Source organism: Pongo abelii, chromosome 20 (genome assembly GCF_028885655.2).
Source record: "Pongo abelii isolate AG06213 chromosome 20, NHGRI_mPonAbe1-v2.0_pri, whole genome shotgun sequence".
Lineage (NCBI taxonomy): Eukaryota > Metazoa > Chordata > Mammalia > Primates > Hominidae > Pongo > Pongo abelii.
In genome coordinates, this window is record NC_072005.2 from 47959034 (window position 1) to 47981525 (window position 22492).

At 51.1% G+C, this 22492-nt stretch overlaps 2 protein-coding genes across 7 annotated transcripts in view; one reads left to right on the forward strand and one right to left on the reverse strand.

The window, feature by feature from the left end:
* Positions 1–22492, forward strand: part of LOC103888610 (CEA cell adhesion molecule 6) — a 913736-nt gene that overhangs the window by 287817 nt on the left and 603427 nt on the right. The gene's annotated exons all lie outside the window — the stretch shown is intronic.
* Positions 1–22492, reverse strand: part of GRIK5 (glutamate ionotropic receptor kainate type subunit 5) — a 76780-nt gene that overhangs the window by 42893 nt on the left and 11395 nt on the right. For all 6 annotated transcript variants that reach the window (XR_010138625.1, XM_054540509.2, XM_063720116.1 and 3 more), the window contains 7 exons: positions 20924–21102; positions 18537–18590; positions 18273–18434; positions 15924–16076; positions 15429–15533; positions 15206–15313; positions 4141–4344 (listed from right to left, as the gene is read on the reverse strand). Coding sequence is in view for 5 of the 6 variants with exons in the window: in XM_054540509.2 (XP_054396484.2) it covers positions 4141–4344; positions 15206–15313; positions 15429–15533; positions 15924–16076; positions 18273–18434; positions 18537–18590; positions 20924–21102 (965 nt within the window). In the remaining variant the exon portion in view is untranslated. The remainder of the gene's footprint in view (positions 1–4140; positions 4345–15205; positions 15314–15428; positions 15534–15923; positions 16077–18272; positions 18435–18536; positions 18591–20923; positions 21103–22492) is intronic.

Genomic DNA, 22492 nt, shown 5'->3' on the forward strand with positions numbered 1-22492 from the left:
TCCCAGTCACTAGCCATGTGGCCTGGACATGAAACCTTGGTGCCTCACTGTACATTTGAGAAAACGGGGCTAATACCAGTCCCTCCCTCATTAGGTGGCCGTGAGGAGTCAAGGATGGAGACAAGTCAGAAAGCTCAGACAAGGGCCTGGCACAGTGTGCCACTCCATCAGTGTACTCCGAGCTTCCCAAGTTCCCGGCTGGAGGGCTGGAAAGGGCACGGGCCTTAAGTCAGACACACCTGGCTGCAGCCCTGTGCATTGGGGACTCCAGATCTCACACTGGGCAGTGATCCTCAGGCCATGAAGGACTGCTATGAGAATTATGTTAAGTAACACTTGAAAAGTTCCTCGCACATGGTGTGAAATCAACAAATGACAGCTGCTGCTGTTGTGATGATGGTGGTGACTATTCCTGTGCAGCTCGGCACACTCAGCTATCCCACAGCAGGGCAAGGCCAAACCCCGCCTATCCTTCATGCTCCAGCTCCTCCTCCAGTGTTCTCCCTGTAAATGTCATTGCCATCACCCAGATGCCCAAGCCAGACACAGGAGGAACGCTCTCCCTCCTGTCCTCTCCTGCATCCCCCACCCTAGGCAGTCACCAAGCCCTGGTGCTCTTTAGCCCTTCCCCTAGTCTCTAGCTCTGATGTTCTCCCGCCTGAGGCCCACCAGCTCATTCTTTATCTCCTCACTGGTCTTCCTGTTACCACTGTTTCCCCCAACCCCGGGGCCAATTCACTTGAGCCAGATTAAAACCCTTCAAGGGTGGCCCAGCATGGTGGCTCACGCCTGTAATCCCAGCACTCTGGGAGGCTGAGGCAGGTGGATCACCTGAGTTCAGGAGTTTGAGACCAGCCTGGCCAACATGGCGAAACCCATCTCAACTAAAAATACAAAAATTAGCCAGGTGTGGTGGCATGTGCCTGTAGTCCCAGCTACTCAGGAGGCTGAGGCAGGAGAATCATTTGAACCCAGGAGGCAGAAGTTGCAGTAAGCCAAGATCACCCCATGGCACTCCAGCCTGCCTGGGCAGCAGAGCGAGAGTCCATCTCAAAACAAAAACAAAACAAATAAAACTCTTCAAGGGCATCCCATGTGCTTTCTGCTGAGGCCCAAACCCTTTACCCCACTCAGTAAGAGCACAGCGGGCTTGTTCACCATGGTATCCCCAGGGTATAGCACAGGGCTTGGTATATAGTAGGCACTCAACAAATACTGGCTGAATGGAAAATGGATGAACACACAAATCTATGTATGTGTTGGCCATGCTGGTACGAATAATAACAATAATAAAAATAGTATAATCCCACCACTTTGGAAGGCTGAGGTGGGAGGATTGCTTAAGCCCAGGAGTTCAAGACCAGCCTAGGCAACAGGGCCAGACCCCATCTCTACAAAAAACACAAAAATTACCTAGGCATTGTGGCATATGCCTATAGCCCCAGCAACTTGGGAGGCTGAAGTGGGAGGATCGCTGGAGCCCAGGAGGTTGAGGCTGCAGTGAGCTGTGATTGCACTACTGCGCTCCAGCCTGGGCGACAGAGAGAGACCCAGTCTCAAAGGAAAAAAAAAAGGACACACGCATACAGCACCCACTATGCACCAGGCCCTGTTCTAAGTTCTTCATTGCATGTTGTTCTTCAAAACAACCCTATGTGCTAAAGGGCTGTTATTCCTCAATTTTACAGTTGAACAAACTACAACCTAAAGAAATGTTAAGCACTTGCCCAAAGCCACACAACCAGTGCACAGCAGAGCTAAGCTTCAAACAGCCAACCACAGACACTCTCAGCTGCCACACTTTGCTGGCCCCAGGCCCCAAATCCTCTCACCCCACCCTACTGAGTAGGCCCTGAGACACAAAGGTCAGACAGCTGTAAATAAGGACTGTTCCAGACTTCTCTGTTGGTGAAAAAAGGGCATCCAGTTTAGAGTGACTTCAGGTGCAGGGCTACTCCCTTGGAGCCTGCTTATTTCTGGGATACCAGATGAAAGAATATTTCTGAGCCTACGTGACTAAAGACCAGGCTGTGGAAACAGGTCACGAGGAAGCCTGCGCCCTCAGGTGGGCATAGAGCTGTCAGCTCTGGGGCTTCTCATCTCCTGTCTCACCCGGGGTCTCTTTGGGCTTCAGGCTTTAAAATTCACCCTGGGCTGGGTGCGGTGTCTCATACTTGTAATCCTAGCACTTTGGAAGGTGAGGTGGGTGGATCACTTGAGGCCAGGAGTTCAAGACCAGCCTGGCCAACATGACAAAACCCTGTTGCTCTAAAAAATACAAAAATCAGCCAGGCATGGTGGCGCACCTGTAATCCCAGCTACTCAGGAGGCCGAAGCAGGAGAATCGCTTGAACTCGGGAGGTGGAGGTTGCAGGGAGGCAGACGTTGCTGTGAGCAGAGATCGTGCCATTGCACTCCAGCCTGGGCAACAGAGGAGACTCTGTCTCCAAAATAAATAAATAAATAAATAAATAAATAAAATAATAATAATAATAAAATTCACCCTGACCTTAAAACTCACCCTGGGGCAGAAGTTTTCAAACCAGCTGGCAGCTTTATGGGGCAGCGCCTCGGGGCCTGCCTGTGGGGTGGGGTGGGAGGCCCCCCCATCTCTGCCTTCACCAGAGCAGCTCTGCTCTTGCCCAGGGTTCTGAGGGAGTTTGCAATTGGAAAAAAAGTTCTGCTGTCAAAATAACTTTTGAAAGTCAGTGCCCTAAGGGATAAACATCCTTGTCAAGCAAAGTGGCCCTCTCATGTCTTCCCTGGTGATGTTCAGGGGGTTGGATGCTGTAAATTCTGGCATGAGAGAGAGGAGGGTGAGAATCTCTGATGAGCTCTGTCAAGTCTAACATCAAGGCCGCCCTGACCATCTCTGGCCACAGCCCCTTGGTCTGCACACCAGCTCTGGGAATGTCCTAACCAGGGGCCTACTTATCTCCCAGGGCACAGTCCTACCTCTGGGCAGTTGCACCCATAGTTTCTCCCACCTGGAATAGAAAGAGGAACTACATTTCAGTCCCCCAGTATCTGCCAAGCGATGTGTGAGGTACTTGTCCCCATGTCCCGTAACCCTCACTATAGACCTACAAGGTATTATTATCCCCATCTTAGGGAGGGGAAAACTGAGGTTCAGAGGAGAGAAATGACACTTAAGGATTCAAATCTAGGATTGTCTGACACCCAAAGATCCTTTCCACTGCACCCTTGTCTGCCACCTCCAATGGCCCTGCCTTCCATCCCTCCTCAGCTGCAACCAAATTCTGCCCACGCTCAGGCCCCGCTGGTTCCTCCAGTGCACCCCACTCCCTAGTATCACCCCATCTTTGTAGATACTATTTCCCCTGCTCCAAATATGCTCCCTTTCTCCCACACCCCCTTCACCTTGCTAACTCCTTCACGACCTTTGGGAATCAGTTTGGGTATCGTCTCTTCCGGGAAGCCCTCCTGGGATGCCTGACTGGGTCAGGAACCTCCTCTGGGCCCCTCCTCTGAGCTCCCCCATCACAGCCCAGATGGCTCTGTGCTGTGGTCATTCACTGTCTTGCACCCCAAAGAGACTCTAAGCTCTTGGGGGCAGGGTCCAGATCCACTGTGCTCACAGTGGGATCCCACGCCCAGCAAGAGGCAAGGCACATAGTAGGTGCTCAATAAACAGCCACTGAATGGGTGAATGTATGAGTTCTACATGCAGCCCTCCAGGTCCATGATGTGCCAGGCCCTCCCTAGCAGGTGCTGGGCATAGCACACAGGTGAGGTGTCCTCCCTGCTCTCAGCCCTGCCTCCTGCAGGAAGCCTTTGACCTCCTCAAACCTTTTCCTGCTCCCCACTCCATGTCTCTTTCATTCACTTAACAAATCTTTGCACACCGACTAATCCAAGGTGGCATGAAAGGGGCATTTGGCAAAGCAGGACACAGGTGGTGATGCATGTACCACCTCTCCTCCTCTGTCCCATCTCACGGCACCCGCCAGGCACAGGCATACAGCGCAACATCAGTGAGGTGGTGTGAGGTGCCCTTCATGGCTCCTTCCTCTTCTGCCACCGGCCAGGCTGCTTCTAAGATTCGACTGGCTGCCCAGCTGCCTGCCCTCCCACACTCGCCGGGTCCATGCCTCTTCCCCAGCCCCAGCCCAGCCGTACCCGGTTGATGAGCTCGCCAACCATGCCCGTCCAGGAGCCGTTGGGCTCGGGCGCCCCGTACAGCCCATCCTCCACCAACCGCAGGCGGTAGCGGAAGCGCAGCAGCTCGGCCAGCTCCCGCAGCATGTCCACGCAGAAGCCCTCGAAGCGTTCATTCCCCGACAGGGCCTGGAAGTTGGGCCGGCGCATGACGTATGGGTTCTCCTGGGTGGGCAGAAGAAAGCAGGGGTCAGAGGCTGGGTGTCTAGTGGCTGGGTTGCGGATCCTGTAGCCCGGACCAGGCAGGTAGAGCAAGAACCTGCTTGCTGAGCAGGGATGATTTATTCATAGTACACATTTCTCACTTACAAATGCTCAGAGTGGGGAATAGACCTGAAAGCCAGGGAAAAACACATGGGTACTGCCAGTCCCTAGCAGATTGCAGGGAGCCATTTTAATCTCCAGCAGCCAACCTGACGCTCATTGGTCCCAAGCTCAAATGCGTACGAGGGAGGAGGTAACTTTAGAGTGAGTCAGACTGGATAGAGCTCGTGCCAAAGTGGATCAGGGGCTTTCAGACTTCTTATTACAATTCACAGTAAAAGATACATTTTACCCTGCAACCCAAGTCACCCACACATCAACACATGTAACTAGACTTAATTCCACAGAACAGTCCTTGCCCTAGTAACTATGGGCAATACACTGATATTTTCTATTCTGCTATACTTCATCTTTCCACATGGCCGGTAATGACTCACCAAACCAACTTCATGAGCCACTAATGGGTTAAAGAGGGTATTCCCTCACCAGGGTTTAGCTCCAGTCCAATTCCCCATGAGGGAGGCAGGCTGAAGATGACAGATGGTGCAATTTTTTTTTTTTTTTTTTTTTTTGAGACAGAGTCTCACTCTGTCACCCAGGCTGGAGTGCAGTGGCGCAATCTCAACTCACTGCAACCTCCACCTCCTGGGTTTAAGCGATTCTCCTGCCTCACCCTTGCCAAGTAGCTTGGATTACAGGTGCCTGCCACCACGCCCACCCAATTTTGTTTTTGTATTTTTAGTAGAGACGGGGTTTCACCATGTTGACCAGTCTGGTCTTAAACTCCTGACCTCAAGTGATCCGCCCACCTCGGCCTCCCGAAGTGCTGGGATTACAGGTGTGAGCCACCACACCTAGCCCAGATGGTGCAATTTTAAGAGAATTTGGAAACCTAAGATTGTTTTGTAAAATCTCCTGGTTATAAATGTTAGCAACTCTCATGCCTGAAATCCCACTGCTTTGGAAGGCTGAGGTGGGAGGATTGCTTGAGCCCGAGTTTGAGGCTGCAGTGAGCTATGACTGTACCACTGCACTTCAGCCTGGGCAACTGAGCAACTCTGTCTCTAAAATAAAATAAAATGTTAGCAACTGATATGGTTAGGCTTTGTGTCCCCACCAAAATCTCACCTTGAATTGTAATCCCCATAATCCCTATGTGTCAAGGGAGAGACCAGGTGAAGGTAACTGAATCAGGGGGGCGGTTTCCCTCATGCTCTTCTAGTGATAGTGAGTTCTCATGAGATCTGATGGTTTTATAACAGGCTCTTCCCCCTTCACTTGGCACATCTCTCTTCTGCTGCCTTGTGAAGAAGGTGCCTTGCTTCCCCTTCGCCTTCCACTATGATTGTAAATTTCCCAAGGCCTCCCCAGCCATGCTGAACCTGTGAGTCAATTAAACCTCTTTCCGTCATAAATTACCGAGTCTCAGGCAGTTCTTTACAGCAGTATGAAAATGAACTAATACAGCAACCAATTCAAATTCTAATACCAATTATTATTAAATGTTCTGCAGGCCAAAACAAACAGTTTCTAGTTTGCAATCTCTGACCTACAGTCAGTTTGCCACATTGACACTTATTTCTGAGGGGTTTGAGCAAACTTTACTGACCCCATTGTGCCAAAGAAACACAAAAGCAGAAAGAATGGTCCAAGTGCTAGGAAAACAAGGCATGTGATGATGGTAACAAATGGGAAACTTATCTGGACACAGTTATTGTCTAAATGGCTGTTTGTACAATGTTACTTTGGAATAATGAACAAAAGGACTTAGGACTTAGGGAAGAGCCAGGAAAGAGCTTTGGTTAAAATATACACAATGAGCCAGGTGTAGTACCTCAAGCCTGTAATTCTAACACTTTGGGAGGCCAAGGCAGGTGGATGGCTTGAGCCCAGGAGCTCAAGACCAGCCTAGGCAACATGGCAAAACTCCATCTCTATAAAAAATACAAAAATTAGCCGGGCATGCTGGTGTGCACCTGTAGTCTCCGCTACTCGGGAGGCTGAGGTAGAGTCCAGAGGCTTAGGTTGCGGTGAGCCGAGATTGCGCCACTGCAGGCCAGCCTGGGAGATGGAGCGAGACTCTCTCAAAAATAAAATAAAATAAAATATCCACAATGGTTATTGTGTATTGAGAACCTGTGCTGTGCATTCTCTCGATGACATCATTTTAATTCCTTATGGTGACCTTACATTGAAATGGGCATAAGTAGATTCCTTTTACACATGTGGACACGGAGGCTCAAAGTGGTCAAGTGACCTCTGTCACCTCTCATTCATTCAACACACAATTACTGAGCTCCATGATAGATGTGGCCACAATATTGTGCTGCTTCTTCCAGCAACAGATGGGGTCCATTTCTCCCTGGGTTCAGACTTCTTGGTCTGAGCTGGACTTATGACTTGTTTTGGCCAACTGGATGTGGCAGAAGTGATGCTGTGTGAATTCCAGGGTCTCAGCCTTCAGAGCAGCCCCCATTTAAGGAAGCCCAGGCTGGCCTGCTGGAGTGTGAGTGAACCAAGGCATGCCAGCCAACAGCCAGCATCCACAGCCATTCTGCACTTTCCAGTCCAGTCTGGACACCAGCTGAATGCTGCCACAGTGTGCCCAAGTGAGACCAGCCAAAGAACCACTAAGTTGACCCACGGAATCATGCAAAATAATCAACTGCTATTGTTTCAGTTTCTGGGTTCTGGGTGGTTTGTCACACAGTAATAGAATCTCCTACTATGTGGCCAGGTCATAAGCTCTGGACTCCAGGACCCCACAGAGCCCTACAGCTACAGGGTGATGGAATGGAGGGCAGTCAGTGATTCTCTATTAAGCTGCCTTTCCAGAACCAAAATTGTGGAACGGGGAACAAGAATGTGAGAAAATACTAATAATAGCGGCAGCAGCCAGCATTTCTTGTGGGCTTGCTGTGTGACAGCAACTCTGTCAGCTTGGGATGGTGGTATTATTACGTCTCTTTTAGAGATGAGGACGCTGAGGTCCAGAGAAGTGAAGTAGTAAGTGGCTGAGAAGGACAAGTTGGTCTGATTCCAAAGCTCCGCTCTTAAGCCCTGTGCTAGACTGAGCTCAAGTGGACAGAATCAGACAGTGGATATGGGAGAAGCCAGAGAGAGACGAGGGACCCAGGTTGGGTATCAAAGCTGGAGAATCAGAAATTGAGAATCCTAGAGACAAGGGCCTGGCTCCCATACAGCCCCCTTGACATATAGAGGATAGAACCAAGGCTCAGAGAGGTAAAGCATCTAGCCCAAGGCCACCCAGCTGAAGCAGGGCAGTGGGAAGGGAGACGGGGCAGAGCTGGGCTTCACAACCCAGTCACTGTGCACTCTGAACTCTGTTCCTTCCACTATGCCAAGCTGATGTCTAAATTCAAGACTGAGGAACTTAGGTTCAGGGTCTCAGGATTGGGGTCTGAGCTTAGAGAGACAAAAAGAGACTGGGGCCTGTGAATAGAACTCAAAATTAGACAACCGTAATCTAGGACTCAACTTAGAGCCACAGACTATCAGAACAGAAGGGTCCTCAAGGAGCCTCAAATCCAGGGTCTTCAGACTTCAAAAAGAAGCTTATGCAGAAGCCCAGCATTGCAGCCAGACAATGAGATACTGCTAAGTCCAGTTCTAAGAATTTACCCTACAAATGGCTGTGCATCAAAAACGCAGGTCCAAGAAAGTCAGTGCAGCATTGCTTGTAGTGAGAACAAAGACTGAAACAACCTAATTTGGGCCAAGTTAAAAAGATTATCGATGTCATAAAAGAATCCCAGGCAACCACTAAAATAGCAAGGTCTACAAGATATATTAGGAGGAAAAAAACAAGCTACAGAACAACGTGTACAATATGCTACTCTTTGTTAAAGAAAGAGCAAGGATGTGCTTGTATATGCATAGACATTTCTGGGAGGATGGTGGCCTCTGAAGAAAGAAAATGAGAGACCCAGGGAAGGAAGGAAACTGATTTTTCACTCCTCACCTGCCTTGTACTCTTTGAATTCTATTTTACGTAGGTTTGTATTAACTTCTGTGCCTTCTCCACTTTTATTTATTTATTTTTGAGACAGAGTCTTGCTCTGTCACCCAGGCTGGAGTGTAGTGGTGCGATCTCGGCTCACTAGAACGTCCGCCTCCTGGGCTCAAGTGATTCTCCTACCTCAGCCTCCGGAGTAGCTGGGACCACAGGTGCAAGCCACTAAGCCTGGCTAATTTTTGTATTTTTTGTAGAGACAGGGTTTCATCATGTTGCCCAGGCTGGTCTCGAACTCCTGAGCTCAAGTGATCTGCCCACCCCAGCCTCCCAAAGTGCTGGGATTACAGGCATGAGCCACCATGCTCAGCCCCCTTCCCCAGTGTAACAATTTTTTTTAAATTGAAGTATGATATTTAAGTGTGTATGAACATGCATGGTTGGCTGGGCTTGGTGGTTCACGCCTGTAGTCCCAGCACTTTGAGAGGCCAAGGAGGGAGGATTACTTAAGCCCAGGAGTTCAAGACCAGCCTGGGCAACATAGGAAGGCCCCATCTCAATAAAAATAACTTATAAAAAATAAAAAGAAATGCAAAGAGTCAAGAAGAACCAAAGTAATCCTAAAGAAGAAAAGCAAAACTGGGGGTTTACCCTGTCAAATATTAACACTTAATTTAAAGCTACGGTATTTAAAACACTGCAGTACTAGAACAAAGATATACAAATAGACAATAGAATGGAGTGTTTGGAAACCCACATATAAATGGATATTGATTTGTGACAAAGGTGAAACTGTCCTGAAGGGGGAAGAATTATTGTTATAATAAATGGTGCGCTGAATTAAATATCCATATGGAAAAAAATGTATTCTGGCCAAGTGCGGTGGCTCATGCCTGTAATCCTAGCACTTTGGGAGGCTGAGGCAGGTGGATTACTTGAGGTCAGGAGTTCAAGACCAGCCTGGCCAATATGGTGAAACCCCTATCTCTACTAAAAATACAAAAATCAGCCAGGCGTGGTGGTGGGCGCCTGTAATCCCAGCTACTTGGGAGGCTGAAACAGGAGAATCACTTGAACCCAGGAGGCGGAGGTTGCAGTTAGCCAAGATCGCATGCTACTACATTCCAGCCTGGGCAACACAGTGAGACTCTGTCTCAAAAAAAAAAAAAAAAGAAAGAAATGTATTTTGACTCCCCTACCTCATATGCTACATAAAAATCAATTTCAGGATGATGGCAGACCCAAATGTAAAAGGCAAAATTATTAAGTTTTTAGAACACAAATAGTAGAATATCTTCATGATATAGGGGTATACACGGAATTCTTAAATTCTAAAATCATTAACCATAAAGGAAAAAAGCTGATGAAGAGAACTTTGGTAAAATTAAAAATCAAATCCTTTTATCCAGAATATACTACTGAGAATGAAAAGGTAAGCCACAAAGGGGGACAAGACATTTGCAATACATACATCAGACAAATGACTTGTACCCAAGAATGTATAAATAACTCACAATCAGGCCAGGCGCAGTGGCTCACGCCTGTAATCCCAGCACTTTGGGAGGCCGAGGTAGGCAGATCACGAGGTCAGGAGATCGAGACCTTCCTGGCTAATCGATGAAACCCCGTCTCTACTAAAAATACAAAAAATTAGCCGGGCATGGTGGCGGGCGCCTGTAGTCCCAGCTACTCGGGAGGCTGAGGCAGGAGAATGAATGGCATGAACCAGGGAGGCAGAGCTTGCAGTGAGCCAAGATTGTGCCACTGCATTCCAGCCTAGGTGACAGAGCGAGACTCTGTCTCAAAATAAAAAAATAAAAAAATAAAAAATAACTCACAAATCAATAAAAAGTCATATATCTCAATTTTTTTAAAATAGAAAAATACATGAATAGGAACCTCGCAAATGAGGATTTCCAAATAGCCAATAAAGGGCCAAGTGGTGGCTCATGCCTGTAATCCCAGCACTTTAGGAGGCCAAGGTGGGTGGATCCCTTGAGCCCAGGAGTCCAAGACCAGGCTGGGCAACATGGTAAAACCCTGTCAATTAAAAAAAATTGTTTTTAATTAGCTGGGTGTGGTGGTGCACGACTGTGGTCCCAGCTACTCAGGAGGCTGAGATAGGAGAAGCGCTTGAGCCTGGAGGTTGAAGCTGCAGTGAGCTACGATTGGGCCACTGCACTCCAGCCTGGGTAACAGAGCAAGACCCTCTCTCAAAAAACAAAAACAAAGAAAAATCAAATAGCCAATAAACACAAAAGGTGTTCTCCCTCCCTGATCATCAGGGAAATGCAAATGAAAACCACCATATATGGTTGGTACCTTTATACACTCACCACTGACAAAATGAGGAGCAAGTGGAATTTTCATTCATTTGCTGCCACTGGGAATGAAAGTGAAAGTGGTTCAACCACTTTGGAAGACACTTTTACAATACCTGCTAAAGCTAGGACAAACACCCTGCGACCTAGCAACTGGAACACACCCAGCAGAAACACCAGTACATGTTCACCAAAAGATATGGAAGAGAACCTTCCTAGTAGTACTATTCCTAACAGCAAAAAGCCAGGAACAAACATCCATCTAGATTTGATGAATCAGGAAATTGCAGTACATTCAGCATACAACAATGAGACTACACTACTTGCAATGACACAGATGAAATTCATAATGTTGCCAGAAGAAGCCAGTCTCAAGAAAGAACACACAGTACGATGCCATTTATATGAGGTTCAAGGGCGGGCAAAGCTGATCTGTGGTGACGGAAGCTGAGATGGGGGTTAGCCTTGGAGGGTTAGTGATTGGAAGGGCATGGGGAGGCTTTGGGTTGGGGACAGCTGGTTGGTTACACAGGTGTGTTCAGTTTTTGAAACTTCAGTGAGAAGTAACACGATTTATGAACGTTTCTGTATGTGTGTTACGCTTCAGTGAAAATCTCTGGAAAGTAAAAACAAAAAATTAAAGTAGGGGAGGTTCTAGAACATTCCTTACAAGCTGATTGCTTGGACCCTTTCATGAACCTGGGATCCAAATCCTCGTCCAGGATTTCCTGGAGTGTAGTTTAAACAACACTGATCTAGTCCAACCTCCTCACTCTGCTATGAATATTTTATTTATGTATTTATTTATTATTATTATTTTTAGACAGGGCCTCACTCTGTTGCCCTGGCAGTGGTATGATCTGGGCTCACTGCAGCCTCAACCTCCGAGTTCTGGGATTAAAGGTGCACACCACCACGCCCCGCTAATTTCTGTATTTTTAGTAGAGATGGGGTTTCGCCATGTTGCTCAGGCTGGTCTCGAACTCATGGGCCCAAGTGATCCTCCCGCCTCGGTCTCCCAAAGTGCTGGGGTTACAGGTGTGAACCACCATGCCCAGACTGCTAGGAATACTTTAATCCCCTCACTTTAAAGGAGGAAACTGAGGCTAGAGAGACCTGCTAGGGGCACACAGTGTGTGGATGGTAGTGCCAGGCTCAGGACACAGCCCTGAGGGCTCAGAAAGAAGTAGAAATAATAGAGGCAATATGGCCGGGCATGGTGGCTCACGTCTGTAATCCCAGCACTTTGGGAGGCCGAGACGGGCGGATCACGAGGTCAGCAGATCAAGACTATCCTGGCTAACATGGTGAAACCCCATCTCTACTAAAAATACAAAAAAATAGCCGGGCGTGGTGACGGGCGCCTGTAGTCCCAGCTACTCGGGACGCTGAGGCAGGAGAATGGTGTGAACCCAGGAGGCGGAGCTTGCAGTGAGCCAAGATCGCGCCACTGCACTCCAGCCTGGGTGACAGAGCAAGACTCTGTCTCAAAAAAAAATAATAATAATTAAAAAATAATAGAGGCAACGTGGTGCAAAAGACAGGCATGTGGGCTCTGCTGCCTTCTAGCTGGGCGACCTCGAGCACGTCATTTAACCCTCCTATGCCTGAGTTTCTTCATCTGAAAATCAGGGCTTCTGTGAAGATTGAGTCACATGAGCACAGAGCTTGGCACAACGCTCAAAGCCATGAACCACAAGCTCAGGAGAGGGAGGGAGGGAGGGAGGTGCTCTCACACGTACCTTGGGCACTGCAAGGGCCTTCTTAGCTCATGTGATCCTCCCACTGCCCCTCAAGGCGAGACGCAGACCCGTTTTATAGATAAAGCAATGGACACTGGAGTTAAGTGACTTGAACTAATAAGAGCGGAGGAATGGGACTGAGGTCCCTCTGTCCGCGGCAGAGAGACGACTCTTAACTGCCACACTAGTCACCAAAGGGCAGAGTAAGGCATCTCAGCTCAATGAAGGGAATCCTCAGGACCACCTGGGTGCCCTGACAAATTCTCCAAGACTGGGGCGAGACCAGCGGCTGAGGAGGGTGGGCCTATGCACAGCCTCAACTCTGTGGGACTTCTGCACCCCCAGCTTCCCCATGGGGCCTCTCTCTATCTCAGCGCCAGCCAATCCTGTCTCAGCACGAGATCCCTGAGCCTGCCCTAGGGGCAGCGCCAGCCTGCACCCCATCACCAGAGGCCCTCGCTCCCACACCTGGACCACCTCTAATCCCTAGCAGCATCCCTCATGGGCCAACAAGGAGCCTTCCTGACTCCAGATCTGGCCCCGCCCCTTCCTGCTCAACACTCTCTCTTCAAGGTAAAGCACAGGACAACTGAGTCCTTCAGAGCCCCTTCCCCACCTGCTGCCCCGCAGCCCCTAGGCTGCCTCTGTCCCATCACTCACCACAACCCTCTGTACTTGCTAGGTATCAGTCACAGCTCTAGGCCCTGGGATAGAGCAGCGAATGAGACAAGTTCTAACCCACATCTTGCCCTAGGCACCCAGTTTGAGTCACATCTGAATCTCCAAGTGCCTGACACAGGTCTTGCCCAGAAACCCTTGTCAGGCAATACCAGCGAATGAACGGGGCTTGTCTGGCTGTGTACACAGAGGCTGTTGCCTCCCTGTTCAATCTGACAAACACCTCCCAAAACCCCAGCTCCTGCCCCTCCTGCCGCTCCTGCTGCCTGGGATATTTTCTGGGCACCCAACTCCTGTGCAACCCCATCTAATGCCACCTCTGCCAGGAAGCCTTCCTCCAGCCTCCTAAAGCTGACTCAGTCCCCCCTTTCTTTGGGAGTCCCTCATTGTGGGAATGACTGTGTCCAGGTCTATCTCCTCCATCAGACTGGGACCGCCTCCCAGTGCCACCCAAGAGCACCTGACTCATATCTGTGCTTCTAGAATGTAAGGGCCAGCACCATACAGCTTTGGTAAATATTTATGGAATGAATAAGTGAATCAACCCATCAAGATATGGGTGAACATCAGGAAGGGAAGAAAAATACAGGCTCCCAGGCCTTGAGGAGAAGCAGGGAGGAGAGTGAAGACACTTGAAGTTCCCAGGGTCACGGCTCAGCTCTCCTGACCTCCCCTCCCTGACCTCTGCACCCTGTTCCCCATCAAGGCCCCCAACTCTTCTGCCTCCAAGAGGCTTCAGGGATTGACCGCACACCACAGCAAAGAGGGTCTGACTGCTCCTAGCCAAGCCCCCAGGGCCCCCTGGGGAGGCTGTTAAGAGGTGTCTGGTTCCCCGTCTGCAGGCCATCTGTCCCTCCACAACAGGATCACTGGCCCTGCTCCAGAGGGACTCGAGGTCCATTTTAGATCAGGAGTTCCCTAGGGACCGAGGGAACCGCTCTGCGACTCACTGCTTTAGGTGGCCCTCTAACATCCTGCAAAACCCTCTTGTAACCCTCTCTGAACGTCAGCATCCACAGCTAATAGCTGCCACAGCTCAGAGTTACTGAGCAGCTCCTTCAGTAACAACGAGTGCTGACAGGCCACAGACTTGGCCACTGTGAAGAGCATGGCTGCCTGGCATGTCCAGCCTCCAGGCCAGCTGCTTGGGGAAGCCTCCTGCTCGCCAGGCCCTGTGCTTCACCCCCTCCCTGACCTCCTAAGGCACTGGAAGCCCATTGTGCCTGGCAGGAGGCAGCATGGTGCAGCAGAGAGGGCACCAGCTCCGAGCCTGACACTCAGCTCTGCCGGGGACTCACTGTGTGACCTGCTTCCTTACCCTCAAAAGGGGGAAATAAGACGAAGCTCACAAGGGTAGCCGTGAGGTCTAAAGAATGACGCTTGGAAAGGGCCTAGCACGGTGCCCGGTGCAGAACAGGTGCTCAATAAATACTTGACATACAAAGGCCCCTCTGCCTCTGATTTGGTGAAATGCAGGAGTGGCACCCCCAGGGCTACAGGACAACGCCCCTGTCTGGTGCTTGGGTACTGAGAGGTCTGGAGCTTCAGAACACAGAGGTCCAGACTCAGGCTCTGAAGGATTAGAGACATAGCTTCCAGTCCTGGCTGTGCCGGGTACTTGCTGTGTGACCCTGGGCAAGTCGCCTCTCCTCTCTGAGCCTCAGTTTCCACAACTTCAAGATGGACACTGAGTTGGCATTGTTGATATATGTTGTTGGCAAGGGTGGCAAAACAACTGTTCTGGCAATCATGATTCATCAGGATTGACCAGGGCCAGATACTGTGCAAAGAGCTGGGTTAAATCTGGCCCTGAGGGCAGTCTGCTCCCTCCCTGCTCTGGCAGCGTTTAGGATGGTAGCGCCTTGTTCACAACCTGGAGTTGCTGCGTGCAGGAATCCCAGCCCCCACTGGCCTATGTGCTGTGCCAGCCAATGCATCCCTCCACCTCACGGTGGGAGCTAGGACTGGGCTCAGGGTAGCGCCAGGGAAGGCCCAGCGTTCAGGCCCCTTCACTTACCACTCCCAGGCCCCCGTCTAGGGCCACTCACCAGGATGGTTGTGACCACCAGTGTCTTGTTGGCCAGTGTCTGCGACAGGTTGATGTCCAGGGTGGTGGCATTCATGGCCAGGGTGCGGTTAGAGTACCACACCCCAATCTAGGGGGCAGAGAGGGTGCTGTCAGCTGAGGCCCTGCCTGAGGTCATGGCAGCCTCTTGGCCCGCCCCCACCCTCACCCCAGCAGGGCTCTGGCGTCACCCTGGGTCTGCTCACCTCACGGTGGCCCTGCCGGGACTTTTCTAGGATGCGCAGGGTGTAGTTGGTTCTCTGCCCTTTGCTGTTGAACTCGACCCGCCCGGTCAGCCCATCATACTCTACCTGGCAGGGTGGGGAGGTGGGGCAGAGGGAGAGTGCAGGGGCCCAGAGATGGGCAGGGAAGGCCCAGCGTGGTGAGACATCCACAGAGAAAGGCACAGACAGACCGGGGTGGAGGGGACAAGAGAGAGAAGAGGAAGATCACAGTCAAAAGAGCAAGATAACATGCAAGGAAGCAAGGGGAGATGGGACAAAAGGCATGAAGAGGGCAAGACTCAGAAAGAGAGAGGGAGAGTAACCCAGATAGGCAGCAACAGCCGGGAATGGACAGGGGAGGCAGTGGGTATGGTGGGAAGAGCGGGGAGGGCAGAGGGCCACAGGGTGGACACAGCAAGCGCTCCCACCTGAGGTGGCCGTGCCCTGCCTCCTCCACCCACCCCCGCTCGGACTCACCATGCGCAGGTAGTTCATGAGGCTGGTCCCGTGGGGCCAAATGTTGGCCGATGTACAGGCCAGCGGCTTCACACCGATCTCCTGGCTGCGGTTCAGCTCTCGGACAGCGCTCACCACCACGTGCACGGCGTCAAACATCAGGGCAGCTGACAGCTGCGGTGGGACAGAGGCGAGGGTGGGATGGATAAGAGGCTGCTTAGCCAGGGGAGCCCCAAAGGCCCCTGAGCTGCCACCCTCAAGCCCTCAAATAACTTCCCTCTCCCCAGGAATGGGAAACTGGGTGGGTCAGGAGTGAGGAAGTGGCTCTGGTGTCTTTTTTGGGAAGTGGAATTGACAGCGGGGAAGGTGTGTGTGCTTCCCATGTCTTGGTGGGAGTAGGTCTCCCAGACTGTATGTGGCCATGTGTCTCTCAGAGGGTGCCTGGATAGCTAGCTGTGTCACCTGCATGGGCAGGTATGTCTGGGAATCTGGGTGATGCAGGCCAGGGAAGATGGCCATAGTCCCTGTCTGAGTGTGTCTGGGGCATGTTTACATGAGTGGGGCTGGATGACCATGCCCATTCATCTATACGCAGCGTGGGTGTGGTGCCAGAGAGGCAGGAGCATATAATGGTTGGTCGTGGGCCTGGGAAGCAGGTGGCTCAGAGCTAGAGGCCTGGCTCTGCTATTTTCTCATTCTGTGACAGGACTAAGTCCTCATTCCTCCCTGAACCTCAGTTTCCTTCTCTGTAAAATGAGGATAATAGTAATCTCTATCTTCATGTGCTGTTATGGGGATCTGGTGACATAACGCCTGTAAAGCACTCAGAACAGTGCCTGGCACACAGTTAGCGTCCCATACACTCTGGCCCCCAATCTGTGACACAACCACGGTGTCTGTGTGTGCTTGTTAGGGTGTGCCCCAGCTGTGTTAGTGTGAAGGTCTGAGTATCTGTGTTGTGTAGATGTGCACAGGAGTACACACAAATGTGCCTCTGTGTTGGGGTGTGTGATGTCCCTGTGTGGACACATCTGACTGGACAGCTTGGTGTCCATGTGCGCTCTGCGCGTAGAAGTGTCTTGGTGTCTTGGTATCTGAGTAGATGTCTGTGAACAAATACAGATAAATATGCATCTTTTGTATTCTGGTATTTATTCAACATCTATTATCAGACACCTGTTATGAGCTACGCTGTTTTAAGTGCTGGCGATACAATGGTGAACAAAATAAACAGAACCCCCTGCCCTCATGGAACTTACAGTCCTCAAATCCATATCTCTATGTAAGTCTAATATACAGTAAGCCACATCGTGATGAAATAAGCAAATATAAGTGCTATGGAAAAAGACAAGGCAGGGAGGGGTGAAAAAGTAGGTAGTTTACCTTTTTTTTTTTCTTTTGGGACAGAGTCTTGCTCTGTCACCCAGGCTGGAGTGCAGTGGCACAATCTTGGCTCACTGCAACCTCTTCTACCTCCCAGGTTCGAGCGACTTTTGTGCCTCAGCCACCCAAGTAGCTGGGATTACAGGCACACGCCACCACACCCAGCTAATGTTTGTATTTTTAGTAGAGACAGGATTTCGCCATGTTGGCCAGGCTGATCTCGAACTCCTGGACTAAAGTGATCCTCCTACCTCAGCCTCCCAAAGTGCTGGGATTACAAGTATAAGCCACCATGCCTGGCCAATTTACCTTTTTTTTTTTTTTTTTGAGACGGAGTCTCGCCCTCTCGCCTAGGCTGGAGTGCAATGGCACGATCTCAGCTCACTGCAAACTCCGCCTCCCAGGTTCAAGTGATTCTTCCACCTCAGCCTCCCAAGTAGCTGGATTACAGGCAACCGCCATCATGCCCAGCTAATTTTTGTACTTTTGTAGAGATGGGGTTTCACCATGTTGGCCAGGCTGGTCTTGAACTGCTGACCTCAGGTGATTCACCTGCCTCGGCCTCCCAAAGTGCTGGGATTACAGGTATGAGCCACCACACCGGGCCAAGTTTACCATTTTTTAAACAGGAGGAGGAAGGAAAAATCTTATACCTGAGGGGACACTGGAGCAATGTCCTAGTGATGGGCAGCAAGCCACTGCTTCTCTTGGAAAGTGCACAGGAAGCAGGGGGAAGAGGGTGTGCAGAGGCCCTGAGGTGCACCCGCTTGGGGCATCAGAGGCACCTTGAGGAGCTGGCATGGCCAGAGTGGTGTGGGAGGTAGAGAGAGAGGAGGACATGGGTCCAATGCATCACAAGGCCACACCACGAGGCCTCAGGGAGGGTGAGAGGGTTCTGAGCATGATCTGAGCAAGGTCTGAAAGGGGGCCCCAGAAGTATCTGTGCACAGAGTGTTTCTGGGTGTGACTGGGTATCTGTGTGCTCACCGCAGGGCCCGGGTAGGTGCTGGCTTCACAGTTCTCCCTCCAGGACATGTTGAGGCTGCGGACAAACTCAGGGTAGAAGGGGTGGGACGTGTTGAACATGGAGAAGCCCAGGATGTTGGAGGAGTCCTCCACAATACCGTCCAGATGCAGGATGGGGAAGTCCTGGGACCAGGAAGAGGTGGTGAGGCCTGGGGCCAAGCCCTAAGTGGGATAGCTGTGATGGGAAGGAAGTGGGGGCAGAGATGGGCCAGAGGGCATACGCACCATGGTGGTGAGGATGTACTTGTAAAACGCTGAGGTCATTCCCAGTTCCGAGGCCTGGAAAACACAGGAGGCAAAGAGGCAGAGTGAGAGACAGAGACCCACAGGCAGAGATAGGGAGGACTCAAGAGAAGAAGTGAGATTTAGAGACAGGCCTGGTGAGAAGACACCCCATGGGAAACACAGTAAAGTAAGAAATGCTCAGAGATAGACAGAGAGGAGGAGACAAGTGGGGGCAGAGGGAGGCCTTAGTCCCTGGTGTCCCGCCATGCTGACTGCTGTCCCAGGTGGGACAGAGATTTTGCTAGAGGAGAGAATAGGACTCCCAAATGCCCCCTGCCTCTCATGAAGGCACTTAGAAGATTTCCTTCTGGAGACAGGCAAGAAGAAGCTCAGAAATAGGAAAGGAAGGGGAATTATCTTTTTTTTTTTTTTTTAAGACAGGATCTTGCTCTGTCACTCAGGCTGGAGTGCAGTGGTGGGATCATAGCTCACTGAAGCCTTGACCTCTCAGGCTCAAGTGAGCCTCCCACCTCAGCTCCTGAGTACCTGGAATCATAGGCATGCACCACAATGCCCAGCTAATTTTTTAAAAATTGTTTTTTTGTAGAGATGGGGTCTTGCTATGGTCCCAAGCTCCTGGCCTCAAGCAATCCTCCTGCCTTGGCCTCCCATGGTGCTGGGATTATAGGTGTGAGCCACCAGGCCCAGCAGAGAGGAGAGCCTTAATTTTAAGCCCTACACTCTCCAAAAGCCAAGGTTGGGCTGCAAATGTGTAGGACTCAGCCTAGGCATAAGGTCAGAAAATCGATTCCCTGCAATCTTTAAAAGTGCTTTGCAATAATAGCAGCCAGTTTGAATGTCAAGATTCATTCTTGAGACCCTTTTCTCATAGTCCTCGAGGAAAACAAAGGTGGAAAAATTCTTCCTGCCAGAAGCACCCAAGTCTGTCCCCCCATGAGAATTATAACATTAAAGGGCACCAGCTTGCATTTCCTGGGTGGCAGGAGTTGGGCTCTCAACACGTGGGTGTCAGGGAAGGGCAGGCTTGGAGAGGGAAGAGACAACTGTTCACATGGCTGGCATGGGAGGGGCCGGGATCCCAGCCCAGGCCTGCCTGGCTCCCAAACCTGAAACCTCCTCCTTAAGCCATCCTGTCTCAAGAACCCAGTGTATTCTGTTCACACTTCCTGTGGGCTACAGTCAGCAGTGATATATGGGTTTGTTTGTTTGTTTTTTGTTTTTTGAGATGGAGTCTTGCTCTGTCACTCAGGCTGGAGTCCAGTGGTGCAATCTCAGCTCACTGCAAGCTCCACCTCCTGGGCTCAAGTGATTCTCCTGCCTCAGACTCCCGAGTAGCTGGGACTACAGGCGCCCACCACCACGCCTGGCTAATTCTTTTGTATTTTTAGTACAGATAGGGTTTCACCGTGTTACCCAGGATGGTCTTGATCTGACCTCGTGATCCGCCCGCCTCGGCCTCCCAAAGTGCTGGGATTACAGGCATGAGCCACTGCACCTGGCTGACATATGGTTTTAATTAAAAAAAAAAAAAGTAGAGAAAAATAAATAATACAAATTTGGTTATTGGCCGGGCGCGGTGGCTCACGCCTGTAATTCCAGCACTTTGGGAGGCTGAGGCAGGCAGATCACGAGGATAGGAGTTCAAGACCATCCTGGCCAATATGGTGAAACCCCGTCTCTACTAAAAATACAAAAAATAGCCGAGTGTGGTGGCAGGTACCTATAGTCCCAGCTACTTGGGAGGCTGACACAGGAGAATCGCTGGAACCCAGGAGACTGAGGTTGCAGTGAGCTGAGATTGCACCACTGCTCTCCAGCCTGGGCAACAGAGCAAGACTCCGTCTCAAAAAAAAAAAAAAGAAAAAAGAAAAAAATACATGCAAAAACACCTTAACACAGAGCTCAATAAAAAATGTTTAAAAATCCTTCAGAGCTACGATGTAGCCACATCTGACTCTGGGCCAGGCACTGCCCTGCGTACTTTACCTGCCCCTGCCCACAGCCCCTCCTCTCCCCATCACTCACTGTCTGGGCTTGAGCCACACCGCCTCCTTGCTGTTCTGTACACACCACAGTCTTGCTCCTGTCCTGCAGCCTTAACGCTGGCTGTTCCCTTGGCCTCACTCATTAAACCTCACAACCCACCGAGCAGGGACTATTCACAGGGAGATGGGGTGACTGCCCAGGACCACACAACCAGGAAGCAGGCAGGCTGAGAGACAAACTTTACAATTATCATCTTCATGGAAGAAGAAGGTCTTGAAGCCCCCTTTTGACTCCTGAGGCCCATGGGCATTGGGTGACTTGCTCAGTCACCCCAAGTTTCTGGCCCCAGTCCTTTGGGAAATCAGAGGTAGGGGCCTCACCTTATGGAGGATGAGGTGGGAGATGGAGGCGTTGGCGTCGATGATGATGGTGGACACCTTGTCATCACGGATCTCCTTGAGCAGTGGCGTGGGGTCCCGGCTGTCGTCCAACATCCTCACTGACAGCGTCTCCTTGGAGATGAGGAAGCCACGCACCAGTTCCTCCAATCGCAGCAGGCCTGAGGGAGGGGTGGGGCCTTGGGTTGGAGTCCTTCCGGGTACCCAGGCATGGCGTAGACACTCCCTCCTCCTCAACATGGGGCAGCTGGGCAGAGGACTGGAGGGTGTGCAAGGACATGGGGCAGCTGGGTCCCATGGGGTAATGGGCTTGGGGACCCGAAGCCTGGGCCCTCCCCAATTAAAATCCCAACCTAGACCTCTTCCTAGAACTCCAGATTCCTGTCTCTGCCACCTTCCTGACCCCTCATTGGGTGTCTGACAGGTATCTCTGCTTAATCTCCTTGCTCAACCACCACGGCTTCCCCATGTTGGTGAACAGCATCTCTAGTGTGCTAGTTGCTCAGGCCAAAACTCTGGCTTCCTCTCTTTCACACCCAACCCATCAAGGCCCTCCCTTCCAAACACATCAGATCCCCTCACTCCATGCCACTGTCACCACCCTGTCCTGAGCCACCACCAACTCCTGCCTGCTGCAATCCCCAAGCCTGCCCCTGAGTCTGTTCCCTACACAGCAGCCAGAATGATGCAGGTCAGATGTGCTCCTCCTCTGCCCCAAACTCACAAATGGCTTCCCAGTTCAGTCTGAGTCCTAGAGGCCAAAGTCCTCACAGCCTCCAAAGCCACACAATCTGCCCACCTCACCCCCTTGTTACTGCCCAGACTGCGGGAGTTCAAGACCAGCCTGGCCAATATAGTGAGAAACCATCTCTTAAAAAAAAAAAGGTACTTGTTGAGCATGTGCTGTTGCCCAGGCTGGTCTTGAACTCCTGGCCTCAAGCCATCCTCCCACCTTGGCCTCCCAAACTGCTGGGATTACATGCATGAGCCACCACACCTGGCCCAATAAATACTTCTTGAAGGAGGAATTCCTTCTAGAGGATATGGAGCACAGTCCCTCCTTGCCTCAAGCTCCATACCCACAAATCCACCAGCCTACCAGACATCTCACATGAAAGTCTCAAAGACACACCACACCCGACGTGTACCCCTGATGAATCGTGTTCCTCCTTGGCAGAGGCCTCGCACCATCCCTAGCCCCACCCTCTTCTTTCCCTCACGCCTCTCACATCACCCTGGCCCCCTCATTCCAGCTGCCACCACCTGGGCCCAGACCAGTATCACCTCTCCCCTGCCTTTCGCTTGTCTCCTTGCCACCCCTCTTGTCACTCTCCAGCCTGTTCTCTACACTGCAGCCAAAGGGCTCTTCCTAGAACACGAATCTGACCCTTTCCCCTCGCCCTGCCCGGCGTGGGGACTTCCCACGGCTCCCATCATGCTTCGTTGTTCCCACATTTCAGCCACTGGGAGTATCTGCAAGCCTCTTGAAGGGCTGTGCTCCCTGGGCCCTCTACCTCTGCCCCTGCCACACTCTCTACTTGGAACCTGTTC